General features: G+C 40.8%; 1 protein-coding gene and 1 long non-coding RNA gene across 2 annotated transcripts; one reads left to right on the forward strand and one right to left on the reverse strand.

The window, feature by feature from the left end:
- Positions 1 to 3092: 3092 nt before the first annotated feature.
- Positions 3093 to 9630, reverse strand: LOC306825482. The gene is made up of 3 exons (XR_013779273.1): positions 9521 to 9630; positions 8978 to 9090; positions 3093 to 3362 (listed from the first exon to the last, which is right to left on the reverse strand). It is a non-coding gene; the product is annotated as an uncharacterized lncRNA (long non-coding RNA).
- A 239-nt stretch (positions 9631 to 9869) lies between these two features.
- On the forward strand, positions 9870 to 20614 carry LOC306825480 (myosin heavy chain, fast skeletal muscle-like). Its single transcript, XM_079346247.1, has 41 exons — positions 9870 to 9933; positions 10080 to 10124; positions 10390 to 10613; positions 10686 to 10829; positions 10930 to 11086; positions 11184 to 11211; positions 11294 to 11393; positions 11500 to 11592; positions 11686 to 11749; positions 11829 to 11927; positions 12019 to 12122; positions 12246 to 12384; positions 12520 to 12638; positions 12720 to 12869; positions 12971 to 13141; positions 13243 to 13543; positions 13664 to 13728; positions 13824 to 13911; positions 14005 to 14122; positions 14204 to 14327; positions 14505 to 14641; positions 14727 to 14982; positions 15067 to 15309; positions 15392 to 15568; positions 15646 to 15791; positions 15879 to 15969; positions 16061 to 16450; positions 16563 to 16689; positions 16781 to 16899; positions 16988 to 17184; positions 17444 to 17627; positions 17728 to 17893; positions 18013 to 18137; positions 18236 to 18544; positions 18633 to 18836; positions 18933 to 19058; positions 19149 to 19319; positions 19761 to 19865; positions 19954 to 20049; positions 20189 to 20320; positions 20519 to 20614. The coding sequence occupies exons 3-41, from the start codon at positions 10407 to 10409 to the stop codon at positions 20534 to 20536; spliced, it is 5790 nt and encodes a 1929-aa protein (XP_079202373.1). The 5' UTR covers positions 9870 to 9933; positions 10080 to 10124; positions 10390 to 10406; the 3' UTR covers positions 20537 to 20614.
- Positions 20615 to 25348: the final 4734 nt, after the last annotated feature.

A 25348-nucleotide genomic window follows, 5' to 3' on the forward strand; every position in this document is an offset into this window, starting at 1 on the left:
GAAAAAGTATTGAATCATGTGTGTAAATGTGAATAACTGAGTACACAAAAACATGTAACATTTAGTCTTTATGAAAATGTTTTTTGGTTTGTTTAAATGCATTTAACTACACGTGACAAGTGAATGTAAAAAAGTTTTTTTCAGCCTGCATGTTTCACCCGTTGCCTGTGACATTTAGAAATGTATTGCTCAACAAGTTGGATGGTTGACATTCAAAGTGCATGGATGTGCATAGGGCCAAACAAGGACTGAAGCTAAGTTTGCTGAGTCAGTTAAAGTGTTAATAGCTTGGCATATAAGTGTGAATACCACAGGCATATCTCTTACAGGTTATCAGAAGTGGCAGTTACAAATGTTTCCGCAAGCATGTTAATAGTGTAAGAAAATACTTCAATTCAATTTAATTTATTTCTTACACTATTACATGCTTGCAGAAAGTGTTTTAAGTTTCTTTACCCCACTACATTCATCAGTCACATTTTTAATTAGTATGTTTTAATCAAATTAAACAATTCAAAAGATTGGTTAGAGTACATATATCTGTTTTGTGGTAATGTGTAATAATTTGCCGAAATCAATAAATATTTGATAGAAGTTCTCTCAGGACCTAAAAACTAAGTAAACTATTTGAAGCAAAGGAGATCACAAATCCGGGTTGTGCTTTTGCTGATGGAAGCCTGAAACATAAGAAGTATGTCACAGCAGCAAATGCTAAACTCATCCAAGCATCAGCTGTCAAGCTTACTGTACCATATATGGTATGTGTGCCTTATTTAACTTTTGCTTTGTAAGCAACACACATTCAATGCTGCAGTCCAGAGCTGTGAGTGAAATGGAAAATGTATCTAGGTTGTGTTTGTGATGGAATTATCTGCTACAGTATGATGCCTCAGATGATACCAACATATGCATCAGTGTTACCACAGCATGATGAAGGGCACTATTTTTTTAATTGAACATTTTGATATCAATTAATTATTTTGCAAAAGTCTTAGTTAGTGTGACCAATTTTTTTACTCAAATTCAATCATGATAAAATAGCCTAATGTAAATATAAGTGTGGTCAATCATTTAATGCGCATTGTTTGTCTTTTTAATGTAAATTTTATCAATGTATTGTCACTTTTATCTCTGCTCTGTAAGGTCACCTTGAGTGTTTTGAAGGGGGCCTTTAAATAAATGTATTATTATTATTATTATTATTATTATTATTATTATTATTATCTATACCAGCTTTGAATCCCTAGCTCAATAGTTCGCTTTAAAATGAAGCAACAGAGTTTCATGAACATACACTTGTGAATCTATTCCCTGTTGAAAAGAACATAATCACATTAACTAAGAATAGTAGTGGAATTTAAAGACATCTAAAACACTCCACTAGGAGTGGTCAGTCAACAGGTGGCAGAAACGTAGGGTCCAGCAATGCTTTAAAATAGACAGAAGAGGGGCAAAGGCATTGACTGACCACTCCAGGAGTAGTCAGTCAACAGGTGGAAGAAACATAGCGTCCAGCAATGCTCTAAAATAGACAGAAGAGGGGCAAAGGTATAGGAAGCAGCTGGCCATGCTTGTGAGTCTGTTGGACTTGGAATGCTAACTACATCCTCTCTTCTATACACATTAATATCTCTCAAAGGGGAATGAAATGAATAAAATGAAAGGATCATTTCATTCATCATTCATCATTTCAAAACATATTGTAAATGAATGAATTAATTAATAAAAAAAAAGATTAAAGATTGGCACGATGCAGATGGCACTCCACAAGAAGCCAGGTGTAGAAAGGGCCAATAGTGCCACCACTTAACAAGAATAAACAACTGGATGTGATTACCATGACATATAACCTCTCGAGAGACAATAAAGTAGAGCCTAGAAGATCCTTACCAAGACCTGGAGGACTGCCTGGATGAAGCTGAGGAGTAAATATTGACAAGAAACACATTAAGAGAACACAGAAAGTCTTGTTCAGAGTTCTAACGTAGAGGCTTTTAGAACATGTATGGAGGAGAAGGGGGGAAGTTCAATCTTTTCAGTTAGAATAACAGAAGTTAAGTTACAGTATATTGTTTTAATCATTAAGCCTTTATTCAGGTAAAGGAGCTGCAGGTCAGAGTTCAACACAGGCTGCCTGCTTTAAGAGAAACAGCCTCTGTCGTGTCTCTATTTAAATTGGTATTTAACATAAAAGAAAGGTCACACCTAGTTATCGCTGAAACATTTAATTGTGCACTCCGGTGTTTCAACAGGTTACAAAGCTCAAAGTTTGGAGTGGATCATGGATTTTATCATGGATGGGATCGTTTTTTTTCAAAGATGTACAGAGATCTATTTTGTATGATCTTTTTTTGTCGTATGTACTTTGGCGATGTAATAACATACACACACATTCAGCAGATATGTGTCTGTGCACTGGCTGCACTTCAGCATTTGTAAGGGAATATATCTTCAGGTTTGGGAATGAACACAGCACTCTAAATCAGTTTGTTAGCTCAGCTAAAGACTTCAGCTGGCTGTAACGTTAAAAGCCTTAAAGTTCTAATTAATGTTATACACAGTCACAGGGCGATACCTGCATTATAAACCCAGCAAGGTAAGATACAATGGAGAAAAGACAAAGCAGCTTTTGAAACAAGGAAACACTGATTGCTGTGTTAAGTCTGTCAAATATGTTTATATAGTTATTCTTAAAGGCCGAATTGTCTTCATCTTCATGGCGCATACACTCACTACTTAAACGCTTTCAACTTTTACTGAGACACTGCATTGGGATATAGTCGCAGTACATTTATATTACACCATGATGATACACTCTCCATCTATCCTTGGAAAATGTGCACCCGGAACCATGAGGGGTGATCAATCACAGATTTTTGAAAGTTTAAAGCAGAGGTCAGCTAACTATATGAGTACAATCACCAGATGAATTGAATAAATGGTGGGTTATGTATACGCCCAGCTGCAGGTGAAAATGAAAGAATTTCACTTTTTTTCGATAGCACTGGATTAGCGCAATGATGTGCAGGTCACAACAAAGCTGTTTATTTGTATTCCTGGAGTTAGCTCAAATTTAAAGTGTCCAAGGTGTTGGCAGCCCTCCAAAGTCTCAAAGGTACAACTATAGGGGAGGATCATTTGCTTAACTGGGCTGAACCATGGAAGAGTTAAATCTTGAGTGGTCAAAGCTGGCCAACATCACCATCAACAGAAGGGGCTTTGGGTATGTTAAGCAAATATAGAGATTAATGGGACGAATGAACAGCGAAATGCAGCAAAGAGGTCTCACTCCATCTTTTTTTCCACGCCCCTCTCAGTTGATGACACGCCTCCCACGCCAGATATGGGCCAAAAGTCTGAAACTGAAAACACACGTCAAAAAGTGAATAACAGACCTGAATGATAAAAAGAAGAAAAAAAACAATTTGAAACTGTAAAAATCTGGATCTGAATCATAAAATCTGCAACTGAAAAAAATAATGAAAATATATATTGTTAAAAATGAAAATAAATGATTTTTTCAAAATTTAAGTGCAAAACTTAAACTTTCAGTTTTAATTTTTTCTCAAATGATCAAAATGTCTGGCCCTGAATTAGGTCCATACATGATTTCATGAAGGTTGTCATGACAAACGAACTGAAACGCAGACAGTTTCAAGAATTTCTCTCCAAACAATACTCTTCACACAGAGATGTGCTTTACCACACCGAAATCCAATTGTTAAGCCGAGGTACAGTGTTGAAACACTTTTACAAGCTGAAAACCCGAAATTGACACCTTTCTCCTGACAGAAGGCAAGCCTGTCCCGGAGCTGATCGACCCACAATGGAAATGGTATTTCACCTTTTGAGCAGACGTGACAGAAATGTTTAATGGGCAACAGCCTTAACTTGCAGCTCCAAGGCAATGGGAAGCTGGTTTATGAAATGCAGTCACAAATAATTTGAGGTCAAACTAGTACCGCTTGTGGGATAGGCGCAAAAGCAAAACTTCGCTCATCTCCCTGTTACCTAAAACCTCTGTGGTGTGAAATCAGCTGCCCCAAGTGTTTGGAAGCAGTGGAAATTCCGAACACGGTGTTTGCCGCTTCATTCTTTGAATTGTTCAAGTGAAAAAAATCTGCCTTTTTTAGAAGCCCTGCCTTTTTATCAGTTTGAGTTGGCCTAATTACAGATTGAGATGTTCTCAAAGGCTCATTCAGTCTCATTGAATTCTCTGCCGCCCTCACAATTACAACAATTACCCAAGCATCAATAAGCAAGCTATGAAGACGTCCTCACTTTTTGTCAGCGCTTATATTTATAAGCAAACCTTTTCACACATGTAACTGTTGAAAACACAGATACTTTTACTAATGAACACTTGTAGTCATGGAGACTTGCTGTGACAAGAATGGAACCGAAAATGGAACTCCTCACCAGCCAGTTGCAGCCATAAAGTTCACTCTGATGAACATGCATATAGGTAATCCTACTTTTCTGACTTGAATAACAAAGTAAGTGTGGGCAAATATCATTATGGAAGTAATAATGCTCTTAAATAGGCTACATATCTCTCTTGTAAAGTAATGGACACATGCAGGTAGGCTAAAGTGCATGCCAAAATAAATAGTGGGTCTAGAATTAAGCATAATAAACAAATACCTATAATACAATATCCTGAGGTAATCTAGCATCATTAGGCATAGTAAGCAAATATAAAATCATAATCAAATCTCCAGGGATAAAATCCATCTACACTATACAAACTGGCCCCCCAACAGAGAAAGACAAAGTTATGTGGCCCTCAAAGAAAAAAGTTTAGGGACGCCTGATCTAAAGTAAAAAAAAAACAAGACCAAGAATGATGAGGGAGCAGCACTTCACAAATCTGTGATGGATGGGATTTTGAATAAAATTAATTTTAGAATTTAAAAGGAATTGACAGGAAAAAAGGTTGGGAAAAACTCCCCAGATGCGATTCACATACAGCAGGGGTGTCCAAAGTGCGGCCCGGGGGCCATTTGTGGCCCTTGAGTGGATTTTTTGTGGCCCTTGACTTCAAATCGAAGAATCAGAAGATTTTGGCCCCAGGCCTCATCAGATGGCATATTTCGTTCTTTTTTTCTTTTTCATGTTAGCGAGGGAGACCTATAAAAGCCTGACTATTCTTTCCAAAAAATTAGAACACAACAGTTTCCCACTGCAATTAGTTATTGTGTATTTACATTATTTTTTGAAGAGGTCAAAATACAAAAAGTTCCTTCCAATATTTAAAAAAAACAAACAACAAAACCCTGTGGCCCGTGAGCAATTCTAACGCGACAATTTTGGCCCGCAAGAAAAAAAGTTTGGACACCACTGACATACAGGGACCACCTGTGTAGTTTTGTGTTTTTCGATTTCTTTCCAGTAAGGGTATTTTATCAGATATTTGGCCAATCTGGGAATAAATTGCTTACCAATAGATTTCTTCACAAACATGTTCATAAAGATGTCTTTTAACACAAATAAAAACATTTAACTCCAACTCCTGTAGGAAAATCAACGAGAGCGGCTCAAAGTCGGGATACCTGGAATAGTACCTTATTGATACTATATACTTTTTGGTGAAAATTTGAAAATGTTCACCTTTGCTTTTGGTAGCTTGTGAGGGGTCAAACTAGGGGTTCTTTAGGATTCTGAATTCATTGCAAACATTTGTTTTCCAAAAAATCCACTCCTTGGTGGAGAAATGGCCACGCCCACTTTTACATGTAAATTTACAGTAGCTTTATATGTTGATTGATTGTTTATTTTTTCGAACAAGCATGTACCTTACAAAAAATATTTCTTAAAGCAAAATAAATACATAACATACATAAAACATATCTTTTCTCAAATGATATCCTCCTTCTCTCTCTTTGAACATCTCTTGAATGTTTGTTGATTTTAATATCTCGAATACAAGTTAAAAATATACTGCACCACATTGCTAAATGTATTAGGGGCCAGGTCTGAGTTTTCTCCACACTGTACTGTTCTTAAAGTGGGGACTGGGACCCCCTGGGGGCTTGTGATACACTGAGAGGGGGATCGCGAGATGCTTTCCATCACCAAATACAAAAGTTGAATGACCTAAAATTTCATATCTTAACCATTATGGTAGAAAAAAACGTTCAAACATTAGTTGAATTTAACTAATGGTTAAAAAATGGTTAACAGTGGCAAAGTAATTTATGCTTCCCATAAGTGAAAAAATAATGAATGATATTTGACAACTACGTAAACTGAGTGTCTGTTAAGGAAATTGTGACTGTCCACTCAGTCCTACTGTTTATACATTACATTATTATACAGCCTTTCTTACATTACTCTGCTGATGTAGAGACAGTGAGGTTTCCTGGTCTCGAGCACAGTTATTTTGGGGCTCCATAGCTGACATTTTTGGGAACCTCTGCTTTATATCATAATTGATACGGTTCTTGCAAAGTCATACCGTGGCCATTTAGCTTAGACTATACCCAAAAAAACCCAACTTGACCAGAGCCAATGCACATTCTCTCTGAGCCCAACCTGTCCTTTTAACTGTATTCATGGGCTGAGCCTGACCAAAACCTTACAAGATGACTTTTGTAATTAGAGTTTGCACTTTTCAAATCAGATAACTTTTTAGATAAGATCTGAATAAGCACAACACAGAAGCATCTATAGAAAACAGCACATTTATAAGGTTCCCTTAGAAACACGTATCAAAACACAACAACATACTATTTTTACAAACTGTCTGCTCGTCTCCGATTGAGTTTCTAAGCAGTAGAGTGAGTGAGTGTACCTGTACATTTAGCGCTGAATCACTGTGGTCCTATGTCTCTGCTTGTAGGCTGTAAATATGAATGGCAGAAGCCTGAGTGATGTCACGGCACCCATCTGTTACTGCAGGGGACTTTGGAAGCCGAGCTGAGGCCTTGAGCTGAGGCAGGTTTTGAGCATTTTGAAAACCAGCTACACCACGCCTGCCTGTCAATCAGGTCAGCTATGGCTTATTGTTAAGAACTCTTATCCTTCATCCAATCAAAACTGATGAGTCATCAAAACATTCACCCCCCTGTACAGCGTGTGTGGATGGAGACATGAGCTAATCACACTATTTGGTTTTTTGAACCAGGATTTAAACATGTTAACGTCTGCTGTAAAAACAGGCTTTTTGAATGGGTGTGTATGTGACTTTCTGTGCTTCTGCAGCCAGCCTCTAGTGGACACTCGACATACTGCAAAATTTGACACTTTCACATCGGCTTCATTTATCAACATTAGAGGTTTCTGCATCAATGCACAAGGTACTTGGGGCCAAATGTACCATATCTGGTCAAATCTCTTGATCAAAACAGGAGTTCTTGGTTATAATAGTGAACTTTTTGCAAGTTACTATAGCCATCAAAGAGCTGGTATCTACATTTCCAGTACACATATCATGCCTCATCTATTACTCTATAACTGGTTTCAATGTGTCTGGTTTGATACAGGTTCTTATGGAAGGCGATGGCTGAGTTAATCTAACTCGAAACTGTACCTCCAACAGATAGAGGGTGAAGCTGCAAATCAATCTCTCCAGGCCTATATCAAAACCTGGGACTGGAAGGTTGAGCAGAGCATGTGTTTTGGACACCAGTGACTATGGATGGGTGGGAGGAGTTTATGGTTATAAGCTGGTTCAAACACAGGACACCATGGCTCCTGAGGAGCCTGGTTCACAAGCTTTAATTGAATGTATCTTGGCATGCAGAAATGGTAAAGGTACAGCATGCAAGAACTGTATCAATGATGATGCAGACCAGAAGTTACCATACATTTCAGCTTTTGACCCCCACATTAACTGTGCTAGAGACCGGGGAACCCCAACTGTCCTTATTTGAGAAATGTGTTGTAAGAAAGGTTAGAAGCAGAACATAAGTAATATCTGTGTATAAACTGTAGGACTGAGTGGGCATTCAACATTTAAGAAACAGACACTCAGGTGATGTCTGTGTGTTTTCATTTGCTGTGAGCAACAAACTCTTACATTGTTTTACTTACTGTATGTGAATACTTCAATACATTTTTTTGACCATCAATTTAATTTCAGCAAAATGACTTTGCCACTGTAGTTGTATTTAAAATTCAACTAATGTTTGAATGTTTTTTTCCACCATAATGGGTAAGATATGAAATTTTAGGTCATTCAACTTTTGTATTTGGTGATGGAAAGCAGCACCCCTCTCAGTGTCTCACAAGCCCCCAGGGGGTCCCAGTCCCCACTTTAAGAACAGTACAGTGTGGAGGAAACTCAGACCTGGCCCCTAATACATTTAGCAATGTGGTGCAGTATATTTTTAACTAGTATTCGAGATACAAAAAACATATAAAACTACTGTAAATTTACATGTAAAAGTGGGCGTGGCCATTTCTTCACCAAGGAGTGGATTTTTTGGAAAACAAATGTTTGCAATGAATTCAGAATCCTAAAGAACCCCTAGTTTGACCCCTCACAAGCTACCAAAAGCAAAGGTGAACATTTTCAAATTTTCACCAATAAGTATAGAGTATCAATAAGGTACTATTCCAGGTACCCCGACTTTGAGCCGCTCTCACGGATTTTCCTACAGGAGTTGGATTTAATTGTTTTTATGTGTTATAAGACACCTTTATGAACATGTTTGTGAAGAAATCTATTGGTAAGCAATTTATTCCCAGATTTTTTGCAATATTCCCTTACAACTATAAGGATTTCTCTGACTTCTACTGTTGGAAATATTTGAGGTAATGAAAGTGTTCAACAAAAAACATAATTATAGCTAAGTCTAAGTCCATTTCTAATTAATTTAGATGTAAACATTGTCATAGAATTGTACATACTATGCCTTTAAGTGCCAATAGTGGCAACAATACTGTCATTACAAAGTGAAAGTACAAATGTAGAAAAAAACCCCATCCCATCCCATTTCATATTTGTGTCACAGTAAACCCTCCATTCTCTCACCCATAGGCTTGAATATCACTGCTGTAACCTCCAAAGCCAGTCATTTCCTCAGGACAATGACAGCTGTTGTCAACAAGGATTTATGGCAGCTGCAATGGATTCCAAAGGTGACCCTGAGTCACAGAAAGAAAAACATGTCTAAATATAACAAACATTCAAAGGAAGTCCTCAGTGTCTCAAAGCATCCCAGTAGTATAATCCACTCTTATACAACTGGGATGTGTGTGGAAAACAGTTAATTAGTATCTATTACAATGTTGGAACATGAAAAAAATGATCTACAAATAATACATTGACTGGTTAGTTTTACATCCTGCTCTATTTGATATGTCAGGAAGGAGGTTTTTCCCTCATAATAATAAAGCCATCGGAACTTCAAAGAAAAAACTCCAAAAAGTTTTAACATATGCGGAACTAAAAACTAAATGGTTAAACTTATTTACATATTCAAAACTGACAACAGAGATTAATTATGATAAAATATAAGTAATACAAAATAGAAAAGAAAGAAAGTACCAAAGATAACATAGACATGATACTTACTGTAAACATTTGTCAGCATATTTAGATACCAACAACATGGAAAGCATAAATCCAACTTTACAGTCAGTGTTTTGGACCAACATCTAAGGGTGCAAAACATTGGCCTAAAATCTTGGACTTTAAGACCTTAAAATAAAATAAAGTATGAACTAGCTATATCGGAATGTATCTAATAATAAACTAAAGCGATTTTGAAGGAAGAAACAAGACTCTATCTCATGTAATAAAATCCAATGCTACAATTTAATGACAGCATCTGTTTTATTGGATGTCATCATTGAATGTTATCCACACCACATTTGCCCTTTTTCCATATTTAGCTTTGCCTGCGTAAGCATATAAAGAGTGAATAAAAGGAGGCCAAGTGGATATATCAGTGTGTGGTGGAAGACAGTTTGATACGCCTGCCTGTGGTAAGTTAATCCAATATGGTCTGGATAACATCAAAATGTTCATAAATTGAAAGATGTGCCATAAATATACGCTCAACATTTCGTTTAAAGGGAATATGCCTAAAACATCTGCAAATGACTGTCAATATGATGTGTGTTTTCAACAGAACTGTGCCATACGAAAGACTTACAATTTTAGAAGAGAGGGTCGGGTAAGGAAATCTTCATACAAGGTTTACTTTGATCATTAAATGTGAGGCATTTCAATGATTGGCACTTTGGAAAAAAAAGTGTGGTTAGTGTTAATATTATCGCTGTCAAGCAAGTCTAGAACATGATAATGAATTTAGCTGATTTCACAGTTATTAATGCAGTGAAATGAGTTTGAAATCAGTTGCTGTGTACTTTTCAGTTACTTGGCTGAGCAACATGATCTAAAAAGAAATACATATGTTTGTCTAATGTTGACAAATTCAGAGACGTAAACCGCCACCATGAGTACGGACGCAGAGATGGCCGTTTACGGCAAGGCTGCCATTTACCTCCGTAAGCCTGAGAGGGAGAGAATCGAGGCTCAAAGCAAACCTTTTGATGCCAAGAGTGCCTGCTATGTGACTGATGTCAAGGAGCTGTATGTGAAGGGAACAATCGTCAAGAAGGATGGTGCCAAAGTCACCGTCAAAGTCCTGGACACGAGTGAGGTTGGTATTATAAAGTCAGACTCACATTAATCAACATGAACTATCCTCATTGTAACAAGTGTCCTGTTCCAGGAGAAGACAGTTAAAGAAGATGACGTCACTCCAATGAACCCTCCCAAGTACGACAAAATTGAGGACATGGCCATGATGACCCATCTCAATGAAGCCTCTGTGCTTTATAACCTCAAAGAGCGTTATGCAGCATGGATGATCTACGTAAGAAAATGGGCCCTAACAAGAAACAAGACGTATTTTAACATTGATTTACTTGTTTGGAACATTGAAGTAACTGTTGAATCTCTGTGACTGCTTTCAGACCTACTCTGGGTTGTTCTGTGCCACTGTGAACCCCTACAAATGGCTCCCAGTGTACGACCAAGAGGTTGTAAATGCTTACAGAGGCAAGAAGCGCATGGAGGCTCCACCCCACATCTTCTCTGTCTCTGACAACGCTTTTCAGTTCATGGCTACTGGTAAGAAATGACCAAACTAAGATTTTATCAGTAAATGAGATTTCTGCTTCAAGAAAACATAGAGTTAACTGCTCTATTTTTAAATGTATGTCAACAGATAGGGAGAACCAGTCTGTCTTGATCACGTAAGTTTAAAATGTGTTTAACATATTACTAATACCTTAAAAAATACATCAAAAAAGTTCTTAAAGTCATTTCTATACCTAGTGGAGAATCTGGTGCTGGAAAGACTGTGAACACCAAGCGTGTCATCCAGTACTTTGCAACCATCTCAGTTGGTGGTGATAAGAAGAGGGACACATCAAAGGTGGGATAAATTACTGTTAGCAAAATATTATTTTTAATGTATGCAATATTTTTCCATTCGATAGAATATTGACTATTTTTATATCAACACTAAACCACGATTACAGGGTTCCCTTGAGGATCAGATTATTGCAGCTAATCCTCTGCTGGAGGCCTACGGTAATGCCAAAACTGTGAGGAATGACAACTCATCTCGTTTCGTAAGTATGGAGAGATTTCTGTAAATCAGATGTCTTGTGACACATTGTCCATGTTACTTGGTGTTAAATAAAAATTGCCTTTATTCCAAATAGGGTAAATTCATCAGAATCCATTTCGGCACAACTGGCAAACTGTCTAGTGCTGATATTGAGACATGTAAGTAACAATACTAATACAATATACAAATAACTAGAATGAAGAATTGGCCAGTGTGACTCATGAACATTATTCATAGATCTGCTGGAGAAGTCTAGAGTTACATTCCAGCTTGAGCTGGAGCGAGGCTACCATATCTTCTACCAGATGATGACCAACCACAAACCTGAGATTATTGGTAAACACATCGACTTGTTCCTCAATGTTAAACCACTCTATACATTTCATACATGACAATGCATTGAATTATATACCCTTTTGATCTCCAGAAATGTCACTCATCACAACCAACCCCTATGACTTCCCCACGTGTAGTATGGGTCAGATCACTGTTGCCAGCATTGATGACAAACTTGAGCTGGAAGCCACTGATGTGAGTGCGCTTCACTGCATGATATTAAGATAGATACTGTATAAATTATGCTTTTGAATGCAACATCATTAACACATGTTTTTATGTGACAATCTTTCGTTTGGACGCCTCTTTCAAAAACAGAATGCTATTGACATCCTGGGATTCTCTGGTGAAGAGAAAGTTAGCATCTACAAGATGACTGGTGCTGTACTCCACCATGGTAACATGAAGTTCAAGCAGAAGCAGCGTGAGGAGCAGGCTGAGCCTGATGGCACAGAAGGTGAGATCTAAATGTTAGCTAATTTATTTATCATTACTTATAGTTTAGGATCAACAAAATAAATTTTCTTTCAGACTGTTTTCTGTCACAATTAGATGCTGAATATTAAACAGTGAATCACTTCACCTTTGTCAGATGCTGACAAGGTTGCTTACTTGCTGGGTCTGAACTCTGCTGACATGCTGAAGGCTCTGTGCTATCCCAGAGTGAAGGTCGGAAATGAGTATGTGACCAAGGGACAGACTGTAAATCAGGTACCTCATTTTAAATCAAGAGAGGAAGTTTAGTGTTTTCTAAATATCTCACTGACTTTAATCAAACTGTTCTTTATTCAGGTGAATAACTCAGTGAGTGCCCTGGCCAAGTCTATCTATGAGAGGATGTTCTTGTGGATGGTCATTCGTATCAACCAGATGTTGGACACTAAACAGCCAAGGCAGTTCTACATTGGAGTGCTGGATATTGCTGGATTTGAAATCTTTGATGTAAGCTTAATCTCCAACAGTTCAGTACCTGACTGACTTTTCATGATATGAACAGTTGTTTTGTCTGCAAAAACTAATTCTGGTGTTATGCCCCCTTACAGTTCAACACTTTGGAGCAGCTCTGCATCAACTTCACCAATGAGAAACTGCAACAGTTTTTCAACCACCACATGTTTGTCCTGGAGCAGGAGGAATACAAGAAGGAGGGTATTATCTGGGAGTTCATTGACTTTGGCATGGACTTGGCTGCCTGTATTGAGCTGATTGAGAAGGTAACAATTACATTTGGTGTTTTAACATAATTGTTCTTTCTAATACTCAATGTAAATGTATGCAAATAGAAATATAATATATGTCTTTCCCTCTTCTAAAGCCCATGGGTATCTTCTCCATCCTTGAAGAGGAGTGCATGTTCCCCAAGGCAACAGACACATCTTTCAAGAACAAGCTGTATGACCAGCATCTCGGCAAAAACAAAGCATTTGAGAAGCCCAAGCCCGCAAAGGGCAAGGTTGAGGCCCACTTCTCCCTGGTGCACTATGCTGGTACTGTGGACTACAACATTGGTGGCTGGCTGGACAAGAACAAGGACCCACTGAATGACTCTGTTGTTCAGCTGTACCAGAAGTCCGCAGTTAAACTGCTGGCTGCTCTTTACCCTCCTGTTGTTGAAGGTAGGAAAGTCAAACATTAAAATAAAAATAAATGTAATGTCGTTTCACTTCATTTTCAACAAAATGTACATTATTCAAAACACTAGCATTACTTTATGTGAATGTTAAACATATCAACAGAGGCTGGCAAGAAGGGAGGCAAGAAGAAGGGTGGTTCTATGCAGACTGTGTCTTCACAGTTTAGGGTAAGGTTTTGAAGACATTGTTATGAAATTACCTCTCACTCATGCACAAAACTGATGTATATTAAATAACATCACTTTAAATTGTGGATCTACAGGAGAACTTGGGCAAGCTGATGACTAACTTGAGGAGCACTCATCCTCACTTTGTGCGTTGCTTGATTCCCAATGAGTCAAAGACTCCAGGTACATAGAAAAGATCAATTGAATAGAGTCTTTGAGGAATGGCTATATGTTGTTGTTACATGTTTCATGACTGTAATGAATGTCTTTTTACAGGTCTGATGGAGAACTTCCTGGTCATCCACCAGCTCAGGTGTAACGGTGTACTGGAGGGTATCAGAATCTGCAGGAAAGGTTTCCCCAGCAGAATCCTCTATGCTGACTTCAAGCAGAGGTATCTATACATATTGTATATGTTTTGATACAGAAGGTTCAAAGGCAACAATCACACTAACAATGAACTCTCTTATAAAAGATACAAGGTGCTGAATGCCAGTGTCATCCCTGAGGGCCAGTTCATTGACAACAAGAAGGCTTCAGAGAAGCTGCTTGGATCAATTGATGTTCCTCATGATGAGTACAAATTTGGACACACCAAGGTAAGATACTTTAAGAATGTTTTTTCTCTTCAGTGTTCTACTTGAAGGGATATGATGTTTCTTCCATTTTGTGAGCATGTTACATCATGACTCATGACTGATGATTTTACTTACTATCTATCTTTACTTAATGTAGCCTTTTGCAGTATTCATTTTCATCCTTGTATGTTTGTTTAGGTGTTCTTTAAGGCTGGTCTTCTGGGTACCCTTGAGGAGATGAGAGATGAAAAGCTGGCAACTTTGGTCACCATGACTCAGGCTCTCTGCCGTGGTTATGTCATGAGAAAGGAGTTTGTGAAGATGACAGAGAGGAGGCATGTTGGACAAAGCTAGTTTTTAATTTAAAAAAAAAGTCACACAACAAAATGGTCAGTTACACCATCTTGCTCTTTTCTGTAGGGAAGCCATTTATTCCATCCAGTACAACATCCGCTCATTCATGAATGTCAAACACTGGCCATGGATGAAAGTGTATTACAAGATCAAGCCTCTGCTCAAGAGCGCTGAAACTGAGAAGGAACTTCAGCAGATGAAGGAGAACTATGACAAGATGAAGACAGATTTGGCTACTGCCCTGGCCAAGAAGAAGGAGCTGGAGGAGAAGATGGTGTCCCTTCTGCAGGAGAAGAATGACCTGCAGCTGCAAGTCGCATCTGTAAGTATACATTGATGAACTGAAATGCTGTCTAATATTATCCAATATTGATTTGCTGAGATCTGTTTCCTTACGATAAACTAGGAAGGAGAGAATCTGTCTGATGCTGAGGAGAGATGTGAGGGTCTTATTAAGAGCAAGATTCAGCTGGAGGCCAAATGTAAAGAGATCACTGAGAGGCTGGAGGATGAAGAGGAAATCAATGCTGAGCTCACTGCCAAGAAGAGAAAACTGGAGGATGAATGCTCTGAGCTCAAGAAGGATATTGATGATCTGGAGCTTACCTTGGCCAAAGTGGAGAAGGAGAAACATGCCACTGAGAACAAGGTCTGGGTTTAGAAATCTATCTCATCCATCAAGTTCCATCTAAACACTTCCCTCAATGACAATGTCTTGCTTGCAAATGTAGGTGAAGAACCTGACTGAGGAGATGGCCTCTCAGGATGAGAGCATTGCCAAGCTGACCAAGGAGAAGAAAGCCCTTCAGGAATCTCATCAGCAGACTCTTGATGATCTGCAGGCTGAGGAGGACAAGGTCAATACTCTGACCAAGGCCAAGACCAAGCTTGAGCAGCAAGTGGATGATGTAAGTTCACAAGTCCTTCAGAATGGAAAATAACATGGTATTGAATCCTGATGATTAAGTAGTATACTATTGTTTAGCTCGAGGGGTCTCTGGAGCAAGAGAAGAAGCTGCGTATGGACCTTGAGAGAGCCAAGAGAAAGCTTGAGGGTGATCTGAAACTGGCCCAGGAATCCATAATGGATCTTGAGAATGACAAGCAGCAGTCTGACGAGAAAATTAAAAAGTAACTGTTTATTTCAACAAAGGCATACACAAATGTTATTATAAAAGCATGAACTCTCACTAAGAAATGTATCTATGATTCTTTCAGGAAGGACTTTGAAACCAGCCAGCTCCTTAGCAAGATTGAGGATGAGCAGACATTGGGTGCTCAGCTTCAGAAGAAGATCAAGGAGCTTCAGGTAACATATTGTTTTACAGAAACCCAGAATAGACATTGTTTTGTTTGTAAAGTGAATGTTTACTGAAAGACAACATACCTACATTTAACAGGCCCGCATTGAGGAACTGGAGGAAGAGATTGAGGCTGAGCGTGCAGCTCGTGCCAAGGTTGAGAAGCAGAGAGCTGACCTCTCCAGGGAACTTGAGGAGATCAGTGAGAGGCTGGAGGAGGCCGGTGGAGCCACTGCTGCCCAGATTGAGATGAACAAGAAACGTGAAGCAGAGTTCCAGAAGCTCCGCCGTGATCTTGAGGAGTCCACTCTGCAGCATGAAGCCACTGCCTCTGCTCTTCGCAAGAAGCAGGCTGACAGCGTTGCTGAGCTGGGAGAGCAGATCGACAACCTTCAGCGTGTCAAGCAGAAGCTTGAGAAGGAGAAGAGTGAATACAAGATGGAGATTGATGACCTCTCCAGCAACATGGAGGCTGTTGCCAAAGCAAAGGTAGACAAAACATTTTGTGCTACTTTAATAACCAAGTTAGGATAGTAAACAAGGTCATATACATGTTAGAAAACAAATGGTTACTGATATGACCTCTGTTTCTCATCATCAGGGAAATCTTGAAAAGATGTGCCGTACTGTAGAGGACCAATACAGCGAACTGAAGACCAAGAATGATGAAAATGTCCGTCAAATCAATGACATCAGTGCACAGAAAGCACGTCTCCTGACAGAAAATGGTATGTTTAAGTTGTCAGTGAAAGGTCTTCACAGTAGTTAATTATTTTAAAATGTAACTAAACTTATGTTTCATGATATCTTTCTGTCAAGGTGAGTTTGGCCGTCAAATTGAGGAGAAAGAAGCTCTTGTCTCCCAGCTGACCAGAGGCAAACAGGCCTTCACACAGCAGATTGAAGAGCTGAAGAGACAGATTGAAGAGGAGGTTAAGGTAAGAAAACTTTCAATTCTTACTGATACCTTTGTACAGTATGTGTGATTTAATACATTTTCATAATGAAGACATTTTCTTTTTTCAGGCCAAGAATGCCCTTGCCCATGGAATGCAATCAGCCCGTCATGACTGTGACCTGCTGAGGGAGCAGTTTGAGGAGGAGCAGGAGGCAAAGGCTGAGCTGCAGCGTGGAATGTCCAAGGCCAATAGTGAAGTGGCTCAGTGGAGAACCAAGTATGAAACTGATGCCATCCAGCGCACTGAGGAGCTTGAAGAATCCAAGTACGTACAGTTTAAATTGTTACATTTCAAGAAAAACAAAAAACCCCCAAATGTTTAAGTAAAGCATTACAGCTTAGCTGAAAATGACTAATGTACTGCCTGAACTGTTAGTACTCCTTTCATGTGTGGATCTAGTTTAAAATGTCAACATGTTGGAGGATTTCATTAATTTGCATTAGTATGTGGAGAAAACATTATCAGTGCTCTGCTAAATGGATTATTAAAGTTTTCACTGAGACCAATCACACTTTTCAAACAGGAAAAAGCTTGCCCAGCGCCTCCAGGAGGCTGAGGAACAGATTGAGGCTGTCAATTCCAAGTGTGCTTCTCTGGAGAAGACCAAACAGAGGCTCCAGAGTGAGGTGGAGGACCTCATGATTGATGTGGAGAGAGCGAATGGTCTGGCTGCCAACTTGGACAAGAAGCAGAGAAACTTTGACAAGGTAATGTTTCCCTCTATCAACTGTACTCTGTATTCAAAGACACACTATCGTTATTCGCCATTGTATTAATAAACAACTAAGCAAATAAATGGCTTTTTAGGTGTTGGCAGAGTGGAAACAGAAGTATGAGGAGGGTCAGGCAGAGCTTGAGGGAGCTCAGAAGGAGGCTCGTTCTCTCAGCACTGAGCTGTTCAAGATGAAGAACTCATATGAGGAAGCTCTGGATCAGCTGGAGACCATGAAGCGTGAAAACAAGAACCTGCAACGTGAGTTCATACTGCATACTACAGAAGCACTGTATTCCACTTGTTTTTTCTCACATTGCATTCAATACTTAGTAAACATTTGAGGTTTCACAATACAAAACACATGATTCTCTCTGCAGAGGAGATCTCAGATCTCACTGAACAGATTGGTGAAACTGGCAAGAGCATCCATGAGCTGGAGAAGTCCAAGAAGCAGGTGGAGACTGAGAAGTCTGAGATCCAGACAGCTCTTGAAGAGGCTGAGGTACAATTGTTCAGGGAAAATCCTCTGAAAAACATTTCAAAATCATTATGGACACACGTATTTTAAAGGTTTATATTTTAATTCTTTAAATTCATTAGGGAACTTTGGAACATGAAGAGTCCAAAATCCTTCGCGTCCAGCTTGAGCTCAACCAGATCAAGGGTGAGGTAGACAGGAAGCTGGCTGAGAAGGACGAGGAGATGGAGCAGATCAAGAGGAACAGCCAGAGGGTGATTGACTCCATGCAAACCACTCTGGACTCTGAGGTCAGGAGCAGGAATGATGCCCTGAGAATCAAGAAGAAGATGGAGGGAGACCTGAATGAAATGGAGATTCAGCTGAGCCATGCCAATCGCCAGGCTGCTGAGTCCCAGAAGCAGCTGAGGAATGTTCAGGCACAGTTGAAGGTATTGAATCACACAGATTTTGATCGAAGATTATTGTCAGTGCACTACTTGGTATTCAAGGGAATATTTTCCTGCCATTTTACACTAGGATGCACAACTGCATCTTGATGACGCTGTCAGAGCTCAGGATGACCTGAAGGAACAGGCTGCTATGGTAGATCGCAGGAACGGTCTCATGATGGCTGAAATTGAGGAACTTAGAGCTGCTCTGGAACAGACTGAGAGAAGCCGCAAAACTGCTGAGCAGGAGCTGGTGGACGCAAGTGAGCGTGTTGGTCTCCTGCACTCTCAGGTGATTTTACTTTAATAAATATACTTTTTGATTTTCTGAACAACTTTGTAAATCCATCTTTTTTTAAATTAATTAAACAATTTAATTTTCTTTTAGAACACAAGCCTGATGAGCACCAAGAAAAAGCTTGAGGGTGAACTGGTTCAGGTCCAGAGTGAAGTCGATGACACAGTTCAGGAAGCAAGAAATGCAGAGGAGAAGGCCAAAAAGGCCATCACTGATGTACGTCTTTAAAAAATGCTTTCCTTTTACTCCTGCTTAATGTTGCTTGATAAGATGTTTCTTATCAACATTAAATGCTGTTTCATCTAGGCTGCTATGATGGCTGAGGAGCTGAAGAAGGAGCAGGATACCAGTTCTCACCTGGAGAGGATGAAGAAGAACCTTGAGGTTGCTGTCAAAGATCTGCAGCACCGTCTGGACGAGGCTGAGAATCTGGCCATGAAGGGTGGCAAGAAGCAGCTCCAGAAGCTTGAGTCTAGGGTGAGAAAATCCTGTTCAGAATATGAAATACTGGGGCAAGATTTACATGTGTTTCTGCTTTCAACTCGATGCTAAATTACCGTAAGTTGAGAACATTTACTTGAAAATTGCACATAAATAGATATTACATAAAAATAGCACATAAATAGCACATCAAACGGATGTTGATGATGTCTCCGACTGGTCCTATGATTGACTAATGCTTGCAAAAGGTTCCTAGGTATGTATTGAAAGTGCATCAACTGGCAGTGGAGGAATAAGGACACTATTTTGGCTGCATTAGGAGTGGAAGCGGTTTGATGCAAATTTGCGACAATAGGCGTCAAGGAGTTAAAAATAGACTTATACTTGTATAAAGAAATGTACATACCCTGTGCAGGAAAAGAAAATATCTGTTCTATATATAAATATATTTACATTTAATGTTGCTTTTTTCTGAAGGTTCGTGAGCTGGAGACAGAGGTTGAGGCTGAGCAGAGACGTGGAGCTGATGCTGTTAAGGGCGTTCGCAAATATGAGAGGAGAGTGAAGGAGCTGACCTACCAGGTATACAGTCACTTGGCATTAGATCAACATCACCTATATACTGTATTATGAGGAAAAAAATTGAAATGTATCCAATCTTTTATTATAGACTGAGGAGGACAAGAAAAATGTTTCAAGGCTGCAGGATCTGGTTGACAAGTTGCAGCTCAAGGTGAAGGCCTACAAGAGGCAGTCTGAGGAAGCGGTAAGAGACTTATTAATATAAAAATGAAATGCCATTTTCAAACCTGATTATTGAACAGTTCTATTTTCCACTCAGTAAATCTTTGTATTTCTAAAATATACAAAATGTCAATCTTTTTTTCTTTTTTTTTTTCTTTTAGGAGGAGCAGGCCAATGCTCATCTGTCCAAGTGCAGGAAGGTCCAGCATGAGCTGGAGGAGGCTGAGGAGCGTGCCGACATTGCAGAATCCCAAGTTAACAAGCTGAGAGCTAAGAGCCGTGACTCTGGCAAGGTATGTTAGTTTTTCATATCTTAATGTTTAATGAATAAACTACCACCTAATTAGTTAAAATCAATAAAATAAAAGAGATCTTCACTGAACCTTCAGAGAAGGAAGGAATAATAAAAACCCTCAAAGGCATGCAAAATGATATAAATGAATTCAGGATTATACTGTATATATTGATTGTTTCTTCTTTTGTTTTGACAGGGAAAAGAGGCTGAGTAAAGCACTCCAGTTGATGGGCTGTTTCTGATCATATAATATGATGTGAAAAGCACCATAATAAAATGTTCTCTGATCTTACATTTCTTTGTGTGGTGTGTTTATATCCTATTACTCAAATAGAGCAAATCTCAAATTTTCAATCATGAGTGAAATACAACATAATTCTCAGTTGGAATGGGTGACCACAAAGTCAGAGGGCGAAAGGTTTGAACTGTTTTTAGGTCCAGAAATCCCAATCACTGGGTTGTAAATCTCAAACATTTCAAGAACGAAGTTTGGAAAACTATTAAGTGTGGACCCACTTAAAAGAAATATAATTCAAAGGTTAAGGTAAATGAAAATGTTTCCACTAAAAATGAGTATGAGTTAATAAGTGACTAAATACAAGATTACATTTTCCAATCCATTTGTGCTGCCTATCGAATACAATTCAAATTTTAGATGTTTCAACAAACTGCACCATGAGTACTCACTTTTGGAGATGAGGGTTTTTGTTACCGTTTTTGCATGGCGCACAGCCTTTCAGATAATAAGTTACCTCCACATTCTGAAATCTTTTTTTTTCTAACCAAGTAAAAAGTGAATTTGCTGTCAATATTTTTCCCTGCCTTTATGGGTTTCATACCTAACTGATACTGTTTCACGTTTATAAGGAATTGTGTTTGTTCGGGGATAAGGGCTAACATTTAAAACAATAATTGTAAATAATATATATGTTACAATATATCCATTTGTTTGCTCTTATCAAACATATGTGTGTCAAACATACGGCCGAGTCCTGCCGGAAGGAGGCTTTCATCTGGCCCACGAGACGAAAGTTAAATATGGCGGAAATTTTTACAAATATTTTATGATATCTCACCTGTGCGCCGACGTGAGTGGCCGCATATCCAGTAGCTCCGTCCCTGTCGTACTTTGTCGTGATATGTTATTCGTTTGTCTTGGCTCTGTGCCAACTTCTACTTTATAGTTTTTATAGTTTTATAGTACACTTCCAGTGTATAACTTTATGTATCCTATGGATACTTTTTCGTGTTTTCGCGGAAATAGCAGCGGAAAACTTTCTTATTCAAGGGAGACGCTGCTCTCACTCCGGTCAGCGGGACAAGCTGGCGTCATTCACCCGATACCCGATGAGCTGAGGCGGCGGTATAGAGGCTGTCGAGCCGGGGCTCTGCTAAGGGCTAAGCTAGTGGCTAAGCGATGGAGGTACAAGCCCTCGGTTCCGGTAATAGTTATGGGGAACGTAAACTGTCTCACCAACAAGACAGACGAGCTGGCTGCTCTCGTGAGGAACAACCGGACATTTAGAGAGTGCAGTTTAATGTGCCTCACAGAAACCTGGCTGACTCAAAACACCCCGGACGCTAATGTGGATCTACCGGGCTTTACTACAGTGAGAGCGGACAGAGACACGAAACGCAGCGGCAAATGGAAAGGAGGAGGACTCGCGCTGTTTATTAACAACAGATGGTGCCACCATGGACATATTACTGTAAAGGAGGCAATGTGCAGCAAAGACATCGAGCTGCTGGCGGTAAGTCTCCGTCCTTACTACATGCCCAGGGAATTTTCTCACGCGATCGTGGTTGCTGTTTACGTCCCACCCCGTGCACACGCCGAGACTGCGTGTGACGTCATCCACTCAAACATCTCGACATTACAAACGCTGCACCCGGATGCTTTCATTGCCATCTCAGGGGACTTTAACCATGTTACATTGAACTCCACACTACCGGACTTTCACCAGTTTGTAAGCTGTCCCACCAGGAAGAACAGGACAATAGACCTCCTGTATGCAAACGTGAAGGACGCCTAAACTGCTACCCCCCTACCACCTCTGGGTAAGTCCGACCACAACCTGGTCCTACTCAAGCCACAGTACAAGACTAAGATCCAGAGACAACCGGTAACAACACGCACCTTTAGAAAGTGGTCTCCTGAGGCAGAGGAGGCGCTCAGAGACTGTTTTGAGACCACTGACTGGAGTGCCCTGCAAGAGACCCATGGTGATGACATTGAGGGGGTCACACACTGCACAACTGACTACATGAACTTCTGTATGGACGTTGTGGTTCCCACTAAAACTGTGCGCTGCTTCCCGAACAACAAGCCCTGGATCACCAGCGATGTCAAGGAGATCCTTAACAGGAAGAAAAGGGCATTCAAGGAGGGAGACCAGGCAGAGCTGAAGCGTGTGCAGGGGGAACTCAAGGTCAGACTCCGAGAGGCAAAGGACGATTACAGAAGGAAGGTAGAGCAGAAGCTGCAGCAGAACAACATGAGGGAGGTCTGGGAGGGCATGAAAACCATCACAGGCTGCAGGAAGAAAAACAACAACGCAGAAGACGGGGACCCTGAGAGAGCAAACCAGCTCAACTTGTTTTTTAACAGGTTTGACAGCCCCGTCGCTGCAGCCAGTGCCTGTCCCCCCAGCACCCCTCTACACACCCCCCCCCCTCACTCCCCCCAACACCTCCCCCCCTCGCACTCCCCCCAACACCTCCCCCCCTCTCACTCCCCCCAACACCTCCACCAGGACAAACACAACCCCCAGTGACAATCCGTCCCCCCTCCCCCCCACCATCACCAGAGACCAGGTTAGAAAGGAGCTGAAGAGACTCCGCCCCAGGAAGGCAGCCGGCCCAGACAAGGTGTGTCCCAGGATGCTAAAGGCCTGCTCTGCTGAGCTGGGGGAGCCACTGCAGCACATCTTCAACATGAGCCTGCGGCTTGGGAAGGTTCCTGTACTCTGGAAGACCTCGTGCCTCACCCCGGTCCCCAAGAAGAAAAACCCCAGTGAGCCAGGCGACTTCAGACCAATCGCTCTGACATCCCACGTTATGAAGACCTTTGAACGGCTGCTGCTCCAACACCTCAGACCCCAGGTCCAACACACACAGGATCCCCTGCAGTTTGCATACCAGGCAAAGGTGGGCGTGGACGATGCCATCCTCTATCTTCTACACAGGGCTTACTCTCATCTGGACAAAGGGAGCAGCGTGATGAGAATCATGTTCTTTGATTTCTCAAGCGCCTTCGACACCATCCGTCCCCTCCTACTGAGAGACAAGCTGACCGAGATGAGGGTGGACTCGTACCTGGTGAGGTGGATCACTGACTACCTCACAGAGAGACCACAGTACGTCAGACTGAAGAACTGCACATCTGACACTGTGGTCAGCAGCACCGGAGCACCACAGGGGACTGTGCTCTCCCCCGTCCTGTTCACCCTGTACACCTCGGACTTCCAGTATAACTCTGAGCTCTGCCACATGCAGAAATACTCGGACGACACTGCGATAGTTGCTTGTGTCAGGGATGGACAGGAGGAGGAGTACAGGAGCCTGATCGAGGACTTTGTGACGTGGTGCAGTGCCAACCATCTGCAGCTAAACACCTCCAAGACCAAGGAGATGGTGGTGGACTTCCGAAGGAACAAACCACATCTAGAACCTGTTTCCATCGGGGGGGTCGACGTGGAGGTGGTCAGGACCTACGGGTACCTGGGGCTGCAGCTGGACGACAAGCTGGACTAGTCGCCTAACATGGACACTACCTGCAGGAAGGGACAGAGTCGTCTGTACTTCCTGAGAAGGCTGGGGTCTTTCAACATCTGCAAAAAGCTGCTGCAGATGTTCTACCAGTCTGTGGTGTCCAGCGTCCTCTTCTACGCCGTGGTGTGCTGGGGAGAAAGCTGCAAGAAGAGGGACGCAGCACGCCTGGACAGACTGGTGAGGAGGGCCGGCTCTGTGGTGGGCACAGAGCTGGACTCACTGGTGACAGTGGTAGAGAGGAGGTCTCTGGACAAAATGCTCTCCATCATGGACAAAACACAACACCCTCTGCACAGCACCTTCACCGGCCAGAGGAGCATGTTCAGTGACAGACTGCTGTCACAGTCGTGCTCCATGGACAGACTCAAGAACTCTTTTGTCCCCCTGGCCATTAGACTGTACAACACTTCACTGTCACGGCAGGGAAGAAGCACACGGTGAACCCTGGACTCTTTTTTCACTTTTTTCTCACTTCTCATCGACACTGCTGACCTCAGAGTCAGCCTCCAGTTGGACACTTTAATGCATATTGATGGTCACCTTACTGAGCACTGGTCACTTTAATGATAAGCACCCTAATAGTTTCATCCTACTATTGTGTTTAGCTACATCTGTAATGGTTGACATAATCACCCTAACTAGGTCAAGTTTCACTCTATTGTCTTCAACACTTAATGCTAATCTGCTCCTCAATAGTTGGGTACTTAAATGGCAATCACCCTAATCATCCCGGGTCTCACCTCTTTGTTTAGGACACTCAATGCTAATCACTGCATTGACTGTTTAACGACTGTACTCACACCTCGGGCATAAGCTCAAAGACCTCTGTACATACACCCAGCACACACAGCACACATGCTTCTCTCTCCTCACAGGTTAGGTACACTATGCTATATAAGTTTTAAATCTAATGCTAATGCCAACTGCACAGGTTTAACCTTTACTCTTAGTCACATAGGGGCTGCTAAATCTTGTTTGGGGGATTATTGTATAGAGAGGGGAGGGGGGACAGCGGGTGTGTATTGTAACAATGTTTTGTACTGTAACCAATGTCTTGTGTCTTGTGTCCTGCCTGTCTGTATACTGCTACTGGATGCCCTGAATTTCCCTCGGGATCAATAAAGTATCTATCTATCTATCTATCTATCTATGATACGACTTTTTTAATATAAATATTTTTAATGAATATTTTTCATTGAGTTGTAAATAAAACGTATATCAACGTAAAAGAGTACTATGGTCACACGAATTGGGC

The sequence above is a fragment of the Symphodus melops genome (assembly GCF_947650265.1).
Source record: "Symphodus melops genome assembly, chromosome: 6".
NCBI lineage: Eukaryota > Metazoa > Chordata > Actinopteri > Labriformes > Labridae > Symphodus > Symphodus melops.

Excerpts from the sequence above, each read along its gene's own strand:
- LOC306825480 (XM_079346247.1), top strand. The coding sequence starts at position 10,407 with ATGAGTACGGACGCAGAGATGGCCGTTTACGGCAAGGCTGCCATTTAC. Across the intron at positions 14,642-14,726 it reads GTGAAGATGACAGAGAGGAG|GGAAGCCATTTATTCCATCC; the intron begins GCATGTTGGACA and ends TCTTTTCTGTAG. Across the intron at positions 15,792-15,878 it reads TCTGACGAGAAAATTAAAAA|GAAGGACTTTGAAACCAGCC; the intron begins GTAACTGTTTAT and ends TGATTCTTTCAG.